Genomic DNA, 15,601 nt, shown 5'->3' with positions numbered 1-15,601 from the left:
ATGGAGGGAAAATAAATATAGAAGAAGGAGATTGACAAGTGAACCTATGAAAATTTATCCCAAGGTTTTGTTTAAAGAATAAATAAAGGTTTCAAACCAAATCATTTTGAGAAAAGGCAAAGAAAATCCTTTTCAAACCACACATGTTGGGAAAGAAAGCTCAAAAGATTTTCTTAAAAAGGTTTTCAAAGAAATTTCAAGAGTTTTCATCAAAGCCAAATTTTTAAATCCATTTTAAAACAACCCAAAAATCAAAGAATCCAAATTAAAAAATTTGGGTGTTACAATTCTCTTATATAAGTCACTATAAAAATACATCTTACATCTACATAAGGCCACCAACAGTAATTGAAGTACTAGCAACTCGTTTAATACTTGCATGCACGTAGTCATAATGATACTCTGCTAATTTCTTTTCATTTCTTCCTTGTATGCATGCCTCATATTAATGATCTCGATTAACAAAAAGAAAAATTGCCTTGCAAGGTAGTCATTAATTTTTGCCTTCATACCTGTAATCTGAGTTTGTGATCTTGTATAAAGAAATGAAGGAAGTATCATATTATGCAAGTGACGCATGATCTGATAACACGCAACACTTACTCCTACCAATGCATGGTTCGATCCAAAGAGTTGTTCAAAAATCTGCCAAACAAGTGCCATCCTTATAACAACACTCTATATAACAACACTCTATATGATACTATGCATTACATACACCAATATCATATGTATGATACAAATTTATGATATTGCTCAGACATACCGCTATATCATGTATGATATGATACTGCATACGCCGGGGACCAATGCGGCCGCCACAAGTGTACTCAAGAAGATTCTTCCAAGGGCATCCATTTCTTGAAGCCAATTCAGCACAACTAATCACGTATGCATGTAATATACTCACAATTAGAGGTGGAATGTCATGACGATACATGACTCGGGCTTCCGCAAAAAAAAAATACGTGACTCGGACAGGAGATGGTCCTTTGAAACGGTTAATATTATTGCTTATCGACGAATTCTAAAGATTGCATCTTCTTTCTTCTTCTATTGTTATTACTTATTATTCTGGAAATACTTGTCATGAAAATAGATGTATCTAGATATATTTTAATTTTAGATACATATTTTATTTATTTATTTGTGCGATAAGTAATTTTAGATGAAATGAGTATTAGGAACAGTTCACGTTACATACTCCAGGGAAAAAAAAGCATCATGTTTACGTTTCCTCTTTGCATCCATTGACCCGTAGCAGTTTCTGGTGTTGGTCCTCGGCAGTGAAAGCGATAGACGGCGGATTGCATGGGCCCTTTGCGAGAAGAAGAACCAATTATTCTCTTAAAAAAACAATTATCAAGTTACTTCTGCTGCGAAACCTGGGTCTAGGCGCATTCAAATTTGAATCTCCCCTCTCCTCTAATAATAAAGCACATAACGCTTCTGCCGTCCGTCATGACGTTTTTATAGAAAGGGCCCTGTAATTTCTTTTAATTAACCCGCAGTCCGTTTATAAGTGAGGCCGAACCATTTTTTTCCACATTTTACACAAAACCCCCTTGCTTTCATGCTAAATAACCAGCGGTCTAAATTACGTGGGCCAGGAAGGGCTCATCGGCGATGCGGCAGCCGTCGAGGGACCCGCCGTCCATGTACTCGAGCAGGATCTGCAGCTCCCCGCCGCGCTCGCACATGCCGTGGCAGCGCACCACCGCCAGGTGCTCGGCGGTGCGCAGGATGGCGATCTCTCGCGCGATCTGGCGCCGCACCGCGTCGTCGTGGTTCCCGTAGAGCACCTTGAGCGCGTAGCAGCGGGCCGTGGGCCTGTGCCGCACCATCCACACCGTCCCGCCCGCGCCGCTGCCCACGCGGCGCACGCTCTCAAGCTCGTGCAGCGGGGGCGGGGGCGGGGCCGTCGCGGCTGGGCGGGTTCGGCGGCCCCGGCGGGGGGAGCGGCGGTGGTGGGGGAGGGAGGGGAGCGGGACGGCCAGGGAGGAGGAGACATCCGGGCGCTACAGCATCAGGAGCCTGAGATCCGGGCAGCGGCGCGGGCGGCCCGGTGTGCCCGGCTGGGCCGGGAGGCTGCTGCTGGTGCCGGCCGGACGCATGGTGCTACAGCAACAAAAGACCTTCCCCGACAACGGCTCCAGGAATCCTTCTGATGCTGGCTACGCCTACAGGGACTTCCTTGGCAAATATGCAAAGGATTCCCCCTTGGCCTTGGAGCCTTGCGTTGGTGTTCCCTTGAAGAGGAAAGGGTGATGTAGCACTGCGGCAGTAAGTATTTCCCTCAGTTTGAGAACCAAGGTATCGATCCAGTAGGAGGATTGCATCAAGTCACAAGTACCTGCACAAACACAAAGAGCTTGCACCCAACGCTATGAAGGGGTTGTCAATCCCTTATAGATTGTTTGCAAAGTGAGAACTGAAAGCAAAAAGTAAACAAAGCAAAGTAAAAGTAAAAGTGGAGACGATAGTTGTGAACAGACCCGGGGACCGTAGTGTTCACGAGTGGCTTCTCTCATGAAAGCAAGTAGACGATGGTGAACGAATTACTGTCGAGCAATTGATAGAACCGCGCAAAGTCATGACGTTATCTATGGCAATGATCATATCTATAGGCATCACGTTCAAAACAAGTAGACCGATACTTTCTGCATCTACTACTATTACTCCACACGTCGACCGCCATCCAACATGCATCTAGTGTATTGAGTTCATAAGGACAGAGTAACGCCTTAAGCAAGATGACATGATGTAGATGGACAGTCTCAAATCTATGATGAAAGCCCATCTTGTTACCCTTGATGGCAACAACACGATGCGTGCCTTGCTGACCCTTCTGTCACTGGGAAAGGTCACCGCACGGTATGAACCAAAAACCAAGCACTTCTCCCATTGCAAGAATCATAGATCTAGTTGGCCAAACAAAACCCAAGACTCGGAGAGACTTACAAGGATATCAAATCATGCATATAAGAATTCATCAAAGACTCAAATATAATTCATAGATAATCTGATCACAAATCCACAATTCATCGGATCTCGACAAACACACCGCCAAAGAGGATTACATCGGATAGATCTCCATGAAGATCATGGAGAACTTTGTATTGAAGATCCAAGAGAAAGAAGAAGCCATCTAGCTACTAACTACAGACCCGTAGGTCTGAAATGGACTACTCACGAGTCATTGGAGAGGCGATGATGTTGATGTAGAAGCCCTCCAACTCCAAAGTCCCCTCCAGCACGGCACCGGGAAGGGTCTCCAGATGAGATCTCGCGGAAACGGAAGCTTACGACGGCGGAAAAGTGTTTTCGTGGATGCCTTATTTTTTCTGGGATTTTAGGGAATTTATAGGCCAAAGAGCTAGGGCAGGGGAGTGCCAGGGAGGCCGAAAGCCTGGTCGCCGCGGCCCCCCCGGCCGCGGCGTCAGGGCTTGTGGGCTCCCTGTGGGCCCCCTGCCTTGGCCCTCAAGTCCCCCGATCTTCTTCTGTTCTCGAAAAATGTATTTCGGAGATTTTATTCCGTTTGGACTCCGTTCCAAAATCAGATCTGAAAAGAGTCAAAAACACACAAAAAAACAGGAACTGGCACTTGGCACTGAATTAATAAGTTAGTCCCAGAAAAGATATAAAAGGTATATAAAACATCCAAAGTTGACAAGATAACAACATGAAACCATCAAAAATTATATATATGTTTGAGACGTATCACATGGCGCCTGCTCGCCGCGCGCGTGGGGGTGGGGATGGGGATGGGGGTGGCAGTGGCGCGGATGTCATGGAGGAGGTGGTCACTGCGGCAAGCCTTGGAAGAGAGCTGAGGTGTGTGTAATGGACAACACGTCGCCTTTACATGTTTTTGCATGTTTAGTCACTTTTTTTTGTCGAAGTAAGGAGCTCTTTGCCCCGTTTTCGTTGATTGAAAACCGATAACACACATAATTCAGCAGTTGTATGCCTCATACTGACAAGCATAAAGACACAAATCTAGATTCTAGACTACCAACTACCGCAGGTTCGCAGCACGAGCCATATGTCAATCCAGCACTACATAATACTACAAGTAACAGAACCTCAGGATCACCACTTTAAGCACCCTACCATGTAGGAGTACAAAGGAGAAGCTAACAACAACCACTCCTGTTAGCAGACGGCTTCAGTACGCCAGTGACAGTGGTCAACCCACTCCAATTCTGCACGTTGTGGTCCCCATCTTCTGTTTCTTGCGAAAATGCCAATTGCCACTTTAGTTAGCAGCATTGCTGGCCTGCAGCACCTGCCTGTCTTCTATCTGCAGACCAGCCCAATGAGATATTCAATGTGAGATTTGATTTTATTTTGATTTAGATCATGGGGTTTAGATCAATGTGAGACATGATCAAGCATAGCTGCATTTCTGACTTTCCATACAATCACACCCACAACCATCATATGGGATTTCTTACTTTCCATACAATCACACCCACAACCATCATATGGCATTTCTGACTTTCCATACAATTACACCCACAAGCATCATATGTCGTTCTCTACCAGAGAATTTCAAGATCCATGTTAGTAACTTGTGTTTGCTGTGGTGTCTCTTAATGATTGTTTCTTTGCAGGCAGTTGAGTGAGCACAAGGAATCACCTGCGCGCTCTTTACTCCTGGAGAAGGTGGTCACGCCACCACTCTCCCCACTGAAATGTTCACCTGTGGCAGCAGCCGTTGGTTCAACTCCTGATATGGAACTCAGGTAGATGAATGAAATGTTGCATCCTTTCTGTATGAATTATTATGCAGATTATGTGCCTGTAATATATGCGACCTTCCATGATATGTAGGGAGGTGAGTGAAGAGGATAGCCGCAGTGGTGGCAAGAAGAAAGTCACATTTGACATGAATGTTACAACATATGAAAATACATCGTCACCTGACCAAGAAGAGGAACCTTCAAAGCTTGTTGAGTGGAGGAAAGATGAAGATGAAAAACACATGCAGAAGACTGTTCTGTTCTCAGAGAATCATCGGTACGGGAATTGCACAGACAGTGATGATGACAATGGAGATGAGTATGGTGAGGATGACAACTATACTGATGATATGCAGAGGAGGATTTTGTGGACTGCAAGATTGACTTGCTGGATGAGGAGGAAATAAGAACTGAAGAGAACCCAGAGGAGTCTCAGAAGTCTCAGCTGCTTCTTCGCCTCGGAGAAAAATGTGTGTGTGTGACGTGTTGCATTGCACCTCTCACTCTCGAGCGCCTGATTAGCTCACGTAGTCAAGTTACTACTTTCCACGAAAACAGAGCTCGGGCTACGGTACAGGGTCATACCACGTCCAAGCACGAACAATTTAGTTTTTTTTGTTGCGAACGGAAAGAATTGTACTTTCTCCGTAAATAGTGATCAAAACTTTGTTACATTAGTTTATAGAGGGAGTATTATCAAGGTAGCTCATTACAATCCTGCTAACACAAGATGCCGATTTCATCGAGTCCGTTCCGTAGCCAAATAGCAGTATGAGGGATCGAGAGTTCCATTTAAGCTAACATATGACTAACTTTACTTCTACTCCTACTCACATGTGATATTACATGCTCTGGGCCTACACAAAAGAAGCCTCTTTATCTCGCCAACTTGAACTTCTACAGGTGATCGGTTTTGGTCCGGCTCCATGATCATTTTGTCTGCAATGATGCTATTAGTTTCAAGTATCAACGGTTCGTTGTTGCTCCACTCCAAGGCTAGGGAGATTCCCTCCCTACATGATTTTTATGAACAATTTAGTGTTTTCGGACTCCTTTGATTTAAAGACATTTTATATAATTTTTGGAGGATTGAAATCCTTAGAATTTTTCCTACATTAGGGCCTCCTTTGATTCAAAAGAAATAAATAGGATTTTTGAAGGATTGAAATGATTTAAAAAAAATTCTATGTCGGTCCTTTTATTCATATGATTGAATCATGTATGGATATTTTCGATGAAATCTTTTGTACTACATTTCATAGAAATTCTAACATCCACTTCAACCTTTTTTACAATTCCTTTGTTTTCCTGTGGCATCAAACACTCATAGCTAATCCTATAGGATTCAAGTGGACATGCCACTTCAACCCTATACTTCTCTTATTCCTACGTTTTCAAAATACTACGAATCAAAGTCTGATGCATCTCAAAGATAGTTAGTGGTTCTGTCCCGAATATAAGTAGTACACAACCGTTGAAGGGTTATGACAGAATCAAAATTTTCAGCATTCATAGAATGAATTTGAAAACCTATTCATCAAACAGATTAGGGAGTTGGGAGAATATATGTGCCACCGTAAAGATACTCAGAAAAATATGAAACTTTGTAGGAACAAGCATTGTAAAGTGTATTATTCACATGTCAAGTTTCACAACAAAATGACTTTTGTATTATCTGAAAGAATAAAGACTAAACGATACTATATGAAGCTTATCATTCATAGCGTTTGTACTTGTAATTTTGTCTGTTTCCAACAATAGCACAAAAGTCATTTTATTACCAAACTTTACACATGAGCCATAAATTAGACAATGCTTGTTTCGAACAAGTTCCATTTTTTAAAATTTTACCATTTTTTAAATGTGTTTTACCATATCAGGTGCGCCTACACCGTTGTTTTAAAAATCCGCATCCATGACAATTTCTTATTGGTTAGGATGGCACGCAAGATGCATCAAAGGAAAACAAATGGTGTGCTTCTCAAACTGGACATAGCAAGGGCTTTTGATTCCTTATCTTCGCCATTCCTCTTTGAAGTGCTTCGTGCCAAAGGCTTCTCCGAGTTATGGATTTCTTGGATTGCCACTCTGCTCAATTCTGCTAGCTTCGGAGTGGTTGTCAATGGTTGTGCGGGAGAAAAGTTTATGCACGCCCAGTGATTGCAGCAAGGCGATTCACTCTCCCCCTTCTGTTCGTGATCGCCATGGACGTGCTTACCGATATGATGGTCAAAGCTCAGGAGGCTCAAGTGTTCACCAGGATCCTAGGATGCACACCCATGCAGCGCTTGTCCTTATATGCTGACGACGTGGCGCTGTTCATTAGACCAACGGGCTCGGACGTGCTATTCGTGAGAGAGGCGCTAAGCTTATTTGGAGAGGCGTCGGGCTTGGTGGTAAACTATACCAAGTCCTCAACGATCATGATCCGAGCAATGGAGGAAGAGACGGAGCTCGTGAGGGCAGCCCTGCCATGGAAGATGGAGACCTTTCCGCTTAAATACCTCGGACTGTAGCTCGCATCAAGTAGCTCAAACGATCTGAATGGCAGCTGATCTAGGATGATGTTATTCGGCTCATGCCAGGATGGCAAAGAGGATTGGTCACGAGGCCTAGGCGATTGATCTTGGTCAACAACGTGGTTCGTGCGCGACCCACTGACCGTCTGATCATTGCGGAGGCTCCTAAGTGGACGTTGGAAAGAATCAACAAAAGCTGCAGGAGTTTCTTCTGGGCAGGGACGGAGGAGATGCATGGAGGAAAGTGCGTGGTGGCTTGGCGGCGTGTGTGTCGACCAAAATACTTGGGAGGTCTAGGGGTACTCGGTATCCACAAGCAGGGGATCACACTTTGACTTCGTTGGGAATGGTTCAAGCGCACCGATGATCTCCGGCCTTGGCAAGGACTGAACTTTTCGATAGAAAAAAAATATGGCATCCGCTTTTCACAGCCTGGTCAAGTGGGATTTAGGCAATAGAATGAGGGTGCTGTCCTGGAAAGACAGATGGATTAATGGAAGTCGCGTTGCTGAAATTGCCCCGCTGGTTTTTGCCATGGTCAAGACCCAAGTGGTCAACAGGAGGATGGCAAAGGACACCCTACACCTTCATGCCCGAACCTTTGATATTGTTGGAGATTCGAGCATGGCTTAGTGCAGTTCATCCGTCCTTAGGAGCTGATCTTAGGCGTGAACCTGGTACCAAACAGTGAGGATAAGCCGATTTGGCAGTGGGACTCCAGAGGGATCTACTCCGCTAGCTCTGCATACAAAATGCTTTGCGAAAGAGGAATTCGATTCTAGTGTTCCTCACTATCTGAAGTTGTTGGGCCGCTGACTTGCAAGATCTTCATATGGCTGGCACTGCAATATAGACTATGGACTTGAGATAGGAGATTTCGACATGGTCTCCAAGACCACCGCTCGCCTTGCTTCCTTTGCGACCAAGAGGAGGACACGGTGGATGACATTCTTCTACAGTGTGTGTTTGCCTGCCAAGTCTGGTTCATGTGCTTCCGAAAGGTTGGGTTCGATATCTCGCTCTTACCAAGAGTGCAGGATCGCCTTGAGCAGTGGTGGTCGTTTGCAAGAAAGAGTGTTCCAAAATCACACCGCAAAGGATTCGACTCATTCACTATCCTCATCTGTTGGAACTTATGGAAGCAAAGAAATGGAAGGGTCTTCTTACGCTCGGATACAGAAAACAAATGTGGCACGTACAACAAGATCATGCGAGAAATTAGTCTTTGGGCTAAGACTGGAGGTAGAGGAGTCCATTACATTGCCGAGTAGTTGTCATAGTTAGTGTGGAGTAGAGTTTAGGGTGTTAGCTGCCTATGGTATAAACTCCCTTGTATGTCTTGTAACTAACTTCTCTCTTCTATACAGCTAAGGTACGTAATTTACATACTCTCAAAAAAACCCGCATAGTTCTATGAAAATGCACAACGGACCCTCCTGTCTATATTTTAGTAGCAGTGATTCAATTGCACAAAACATGGATGAACTTCCGGCTTTCAAATAAAGATAGTAGGTTTTTATTTCTTTGATCTACAATGAAACCTAAGTGCGTCCCGAAATTACGTGATCAGGGACGACGGCGATTTCATGAAGGTGTTACGTAGCTGGTGCCACGGCTGTAATCACCAAGTCATTCTGGAGTTTTAGAAAGGGGAGGCACTAGGGATCAGACTACTGATCTCTTGCTTCCATCAGCCCAGTCAAAGGCCGTAGGATTGGAAGCATGTAGGTCGCCGGATCTGCTAGTATAAATCTGTGTGTGGATTATTGTTGGATTGATTCGTTAATTAGGTGTGTCGTCATAACTGCTCCCGCTAAATTAGCTCGCCCCTGTATCCTCGCTAAACACCTCTCTCCTGTTGTTTATTCCTCCTCGAGTAGATCCTAATATGCAGTTTTTTTTCATAAACGCACGACCCACAAATGCATCATTCTATGTTTTCTGTACAATTACGTTTGCTTCCAAAAATTGCTTCCTTCTATAAGATCCCACGGCATATATTTGCTTCCTTGGACTTGTTAAGTTGCTTCCTGCAACTTGTTAATCTGCTTCAACTACAATCAAAAGTGTTTCGATTGAACTGAAATGCATGTTCGATCTAATAGCAATTTGTGTCACGCAACAAGAATTTGTTTATGCCAACAAGAAAATTTGCTTCTATTGCAACTTATATTTGCTTCTATGGACAACAATTAAATTTGCTTCCACTAAAACATAAATTATACATTGTTTCTAAGCATTTTTTTTGCTTCCAAACAATACGGAATCTGCTTCGATTCAACATTGCCCTAATACAATAAAACAACAGAAAATAATTATATTACTACAAAAATATGATACAAGGTAGACTGACTCGGGCTGTAGTGGCCACGCTAGGGAACGCATACGCGGAAGATTGCCAAAAGGAAGTTGTTGTCTTCATGATGGCAGCAAGCGGTGGGACGCCGACACCATCAATTAATCGTAACACAATGATATCCTTCTTGGTTGCATGGTGAAGGAAGATAGAGCTCACGCATTCAAGCACGGGCACACATGTGTCCCTGAGTCGATGGACTATGCGACAAGGACATCCTCATGGAGGGCCTTGGTCACTATCTCCGCATGTCTCCACTGTCTCCTTTATCGCCTTCAAATTGACACTGCTAGCATTGTGGGGAGAGGTCAAGGCGAGGTGTTTGAGACACCAATAATGCATGGTTGGCGTGGTGTAGCGCGGAACATCTGAACAAAAGAAGTACACATGAGGAGATGAGAGATGGTTTGATATATAACAACATAAAGGATAGGCAATGGAGGCATAGAAATATGAGATAAGTATGGCATACAAGATAATATGAAGCAACGGATTGATAGTATGTCAGAACATAAATGATCGGTAGTGGAAGCGTGGCAAATTGAGATGAAGAAATAATTCATTGTTATAGAAACATGTGTGAAACATAAAAGTAAGAACCATGACTTACACGTAGGAGTGATTTCATCAATCAAAACATATATGAAAGAGTGTCGAAGCATATAAAATTGAGATAAATAGAAAAATCACTACTACAGGAACCATATGCGAAACATACAAGTAGGAAGCATGGATTACGAAGGAGCGATTTGATTGATCAAAACATACATGATAGGTAGTGGAAGCATAGAAAATTCAGTACTATATGGAACATATGCGGAATATAAAAAAATAGTAAACACGGCCTACACAAAGCAACGAGTTGATCTATGACAACATACATGGGGTGGAATTTTGATTAAAATGGTGTTGATCAAAATAGAACATTAGAAACACACACGAAAGTAAAAAAAAACAAGGACTATGTAAGAAAACTTTGTATACCAAAGAGACACAATTAATATAATATGGAAATGGCACATTTAATTACAATGGTGATAGCAATGACAGAGATAAAAATTTAATAAAGATGAAGCAGCAAGTTTGGAAGCATTCTATGTAACCAAAGGAGCGTATGAAGTATAATTTTGAAGCCGTGACAAAATGAAGCATCAAAATGTGTTATCTTACGATAACTCCTCTAAATTTGAACCATAGAAATTTGAAAATAGAAATTATGTAAGATTTCTACCAACATGGGGATGAATGTCTATGTCAACTAGATACCAAAAATGGTTGAAGTATGGAAACAAACTATCTAGATGGAAGAAGCATACGTAAAATTATTTGGAAGCTCCTTTTAGTAGGAAGCATGAAAAGCCTGTTATCTCAACATGGCACATCTTACTAGGAAGCTCTTTGAGTAAGAAGCATGGAAATATTGATCTAGGAACAAAATTAGTATTAGTTGGGAGCAAGGAAATTTGAACATAAACTAATATTGTCCCCACACGGGGATGCATATTTGTGTAACATGCATACTCACAGAAATTCGTGGATGATTTAGTGATCCAGTAGACATTAGATAGAACAAACTGACACCCAACACAAGAAACCAAAGATATGAACATAGATAACAAACAATACTCAGAACACAAATCAATTACCATCGCAGAAATTAAAGGTATCAAGTTGAAATGACTCAAACCCTAGGTCAGATGAGGATGGTGCAGGGGGCGACTCGTGCTATCGTCCGTGCGTTCCCAACACGAGACATGCAGTGGGTATGACTGTTGCGTGGATCCTGGCGAAGAACAGAGGCGGACATGTGGCAGGCGAGCTCAACGGTGAGCCGGTGAGCTGGATGCATCGCCGAACGCAGCCGATTCAACCAACGGAAAGCCCGGCGAAGCACAAATCAAAGTTGAGGATGGGGGCTCGACCCCCTAATGCCAGGAAGGATGACACACCTGCGATGTAGCCCAGGAGTCGCATTGGTGGAGATGATGATGGGGGTAGCCATACTGCTCGGCAATGAGGAGCGAAGGAGGAGCGGGGACTGAGCTAGCCGGTGAGGTCACGGTGTTGCCGTGCGAAGAAGAGGGAAAGATGCAGTTACGCGCGAGGCGGACGAAGAAGGGGATCTGGGTGAGGTGAGCGAGAGGCTCGACATGTTGCGTGTGGTTGGGGAGGAGGGCGATGGAGTCGGGAAGGAATAGGGAGAGAGAGGATTACGCGCGGGGATTCCGGGTGATTAGTGAGATGAGATTTTTTTTTCTATTTTTTGTTTATATATGAAGGCAAACGCTTCCACCCAGCGCGCCGGCCGAATCGTTCGGCTGGTCGCGCGCGGGCCGCGCCTCGCTGGTAGGTGCATGCAACATTTCTTCGTTAAATTTTGCTGTAACTGTGTATTTTTTGATACAAACGTTTTCCATGCAGCTTTTTTCTCGTGTAAATTTGTTGCAACCAGCGTTCATATTTGCTACAAGCTTTTCTATTTACTATATTTGTCCAGTAAAAAAGGTGCATATACGTTTGGTTGCAAGACGAGTTCGTTGAATTTTTGGTACATCCGGCGTTTTGACTTTTGCTACAACCGTGTTATTTTTTGCTATAACCGGCATCATTTTTTGCTGCAACCGTTCACTAAAAAAGTTGCATACACGTCACGTAGATTTTTGCTACAACCGACGTTTGACTTTTGCTACGACGCATCATCTTCTTCATTTTTTTGCTACGATCACGTAGATATTTTTTTTGCTACAATTTTTGTTGTTGCAACCGTTGACGAAAAATGCTGCATAGCGTCGAAATTTGTTGCATGGAGGAAAAAATATTGCATGAAGAGATCTGGCGGTCCCCCCTACAGATCTGACGGTCACGCTGCGACCGGCGCTAGCGCTCGCACTGGCGCGTCGACGCGAAATACTGCCCATATATGAAGCAAAATCATGAAAATTAGATTCGATGGTACCAACGGTATTTGAGTGGTCTGAAGCTAGTGTCTCTCCAGACTATAGATAGGAAGGGTTTCCCTTTAGAAAGGCTGGCGGGAGTTAGCATTGTTTGGAAGATGGAAAACACTCCCGTACAGAAGTCTGGTCAAGGGTTGGCATCCCGTCAACTGGCGCCGTAAATCCAAAAAAAAAAAAAAAAAAGAAGGGAAGAGTCACGATTTGAAGTGAACCGGCAGTCAAACCCAAAGCGGTCAGTTTCTCTCCCGAGTGTGTCTACGCGCACTCCCACCAGCATGAAATTGTCTTAAATCGATCCAGAGCTATATCAACATATATGAAATGCAGGAACCAAATAATAACTATCTTGAAGTACATAAAAGGCCACTTTGAGCTTTTACAACTGATGAAGTGGAGATATTCAGGGTTTTGACACCATGTTGACGTTCTCTCCTAATAAGTAAATGGAGCTAGAAAATGCATGCACTGGCAGCCATTGCCATAGCGTATACATGCATATGCATCGACGCGACTAGAATATCTTTTTGTTTCTTTTGAAATACTACACATGATCACATAATCAGAATAACCGCGTGATGTTTTCAGTTAGCAGCAGTGCTAGTATAATATTTCCTTTTTTTAAAGGACTAGTATAATATTCCTGAACATGTAAATCTATCTAATACAAAATCAACGTCATTTTTTCAGAAAAAATGTAAATCAATGATATTTACCCGTAAAAAAGGCATTTATTTTGCTACCGAGATGATACTTAGGCCATCTCCAACACCAACCTCAAACCGTTCGCATACGTCTGCGACGTGGTCCAAACTGCGAAAACAATCTAACGCGGACCTCTATCGATCCGCTCAGCAGTCCAAAGACACTTTCTCCCATAAAATGAAGACAAAGTGGGGTGAGGGGTGGGGGGGTGTTGGAGTCCGGACAGCACCCATGTTGGACTTCGACACTCAAGGCCCACTAAATCCGTCCTCCCGGCCCCATTATCTTTCACTCCGCCACTTCTCTCATTTTACTTTGCATCTGCACCCTTCAATTTCGTTGTTGTCGTTGTACCTCTCGGACCGCCACATATGCATCAGCGGACGTTCGCAACCAATATTAACGCGACCACCCTCCTTTTACGATGGCGCTATTTACCGTGGAGTCGATTGTACCCAGGTACACTTCGTGACCCTGTCGACGACCTCCATAGCGGCTAGCACGCCCATCAGGTGTTCGTCAATTGTCATTGAGCTTATTTTTGGACGCCATCTCGTTTTCTAGAGTAAGAATGATGGCGGGGTACTCGACCATGGAGGATGGGTTGTCGTTCGATGCGTGGTTGGCCGTATCCGCAGATTCCATAGGCAGGAGGAGAGGGGGGACCTTCTTGCATCAAGTGCATGAATCGTTTTATGAACGAAAGCACATTGTGCCCTATGGCATGCACAACATCCATGATCACAATGTGAGGTCACTATCGTATCGGTGGTATGCCATCCTGATCATCATCACCGAGTTTAGTCACGTAGTTACTTAGCTGGAGGCGAGGTGGTCATTGCACGCGGCAAAGGAGCAGATCGTAAGTTTTGCTTATTCTTCCTCAACTTGTTGACTGAATCATACGTTCACTCAATGTTATTATACATTGTGTGGCCTGCACGCTCTATTGTGACGTACCACTCGACAGAGGGATGACCATTTACAACACATGTTGTTGGATGAAACTGAAGGAACAATATGTGTGAAACAACATGGTCCATTAAAAAAATTGTTGGACATTGAATTTGGACATTGTTATACTTGCATGTTATGTATGGGTGATTTGTGATTTTTTCCAAACTTCGATGAATATCAGCCAATTTACATGAATTTCGTTTGTTAAATTAAAATCTGACTTGAAATGTATGCGGAAAGCAACCGACTCCGGTATCCATGTCCATGGTTTGGTTCTCTTTATCCGTAAACAGATACGAACCAGATTTACAGGTCGGTATTAGGATGTCCTTATGTGCATCCTCTGGTCTACATAAACAAGATAAACAGGACGTGGAATAACAACTCTCTCTCTCTCTCTCACTCTCAAGCTCTTCCGTTACTACTGTCACATGAACATGGCCCGGCCCCATGATGTCGGCACGTTTGGACCACTCGGCAACATTTTCCTCTGGTAGGACACTCACGTACATACGCACACACCGTTGTAATAGTAGGACTAGTAGAATTACCAACAGTGGTTGCAATAAATATTGCATGACCACAATAAAATCAACCATGCCGCATAGCACCAGTTTGATAATTGCGGTCGTGTCATGGATGTGCATTCAATTCAAAACAGTGCAGCAGTATAAATATATGCATGCAACTCTTTCTGTATCTACTTTGTGAAATGGGAGTGCGTGCTAAACAAAACATGCATGTTTTCTGTTTACCTTTCGAAAATAGAATGTTGAATGCTTGCCCTTTGGTTGAGGAGCCCCTAGCAGTCAAGAAAAACACGCACGCACGCATCTCTCGTCTCTCGAAGGGTGCAGCAACAGCCGCCGCCCCACGGATCTTTGAGAGCAAATCTAACGCAGCGATTCAAATGAATATCGATTTTATTTGCTTTTTATTTGTTTAGGTTGCGTGTCCGCGGGTCTGTATCCGTTTTTTATTTCGGTTTGTAGATGGATCTAATGAAGATGGATGCATTTTTTGACATGTCCGTCTCACATTCGATCGAATACTTGGTGGACGAACTCCCGCAACGCCGCCTCCCAGCTCCGACGAGCTCGCCTTCGCCCTGCCCTGCACCTGCCCGCGCTCAACTCGCTCGAGCCATTGCACCCGCACCGCGCCACCGTCAGCATCAACGCCGTCGCGCCCCCGCGGGGCGCCACGGGGCCCTCCGCGACCGTGCTCTCGAGGGAGGCCGTGAAGCGCGACATCAGGACCTCGGCTGGTGCGAGTGCCCCGTCGGCTCCGTCCTCTCCAGCCACGTCGGGTCGGCCGCCTCCTCCCACGTGCCGCTCGCCACCATCTGCTCGGGCTCCACCGCCG

The 15,601-nt window shown here is 44.1% G+C and overlaps 1 protein-coding gene across 1 annotated transcript; it reads right to left on the bottom strand.

Moving 5' to 3' along the window:
• Window positions 1–1,592: 1,592 nt before the first annotated feature.
• On the bottom strand, window positions 1,593–3,877 carry LOC123408990 (mitogen-activated protein kinase kinase 5-like). The gene is made up of 2 exons (XM_045102000.1): window positions 3,725–3,877; window positions 1,593–2,018 (listed from the first exon to the last, which is right to left on the bottom strand). Exons 1-2 carry the CDS (start codon window positions 3,875–3,877, stop codon window positions 1,593–1,595), a joined length of 579 nt encoding a protein of 192 aa, XP_044957935.1.
• Between the last annotated feature and the right edge of the window lie 11,724 nt (window positions 3,878–15,601).

This window comes from Hordeum vulgare, chromosome 7H (genome assembly GCF_904849725.1).
Source record: "Hordeum vulgare subsp. vulgare chromosome 7H, MorexV3_pseudomolecules_assembly, whole genome shotgun sequence".
Classification (NCBI taxonomy): domain Eukaryota; kingdom Viridiplantae; phylum Streptophyta; class Magnoliopsida; order Poales; family Poaceae; genus Hordeum; species Hordeum vulgare.
The sequence above is the reverse complement of the archived record's forward strand: the minus strand, read 5'-3'. Positions and strand labels throughout refer to the sequence as shown.

Excerpts from the sequence above, each read along its gene's own strand:
- LOC123408990 (XM_045102000.1), bottom strand. The coding sequence starts at position 3,877 with ATGCAAAAACATGTAAAGGCGACGTGTTGTCCATTACACACACCTCAG. Across the intron at positions 2,019-3,724 it reads GCGCGGCGAGCAGGCGCCAT|CGCCCGGATGTCTCCTCCTC; the intron begins GTGATACGTCTC and ends CTGATGCTGTAG.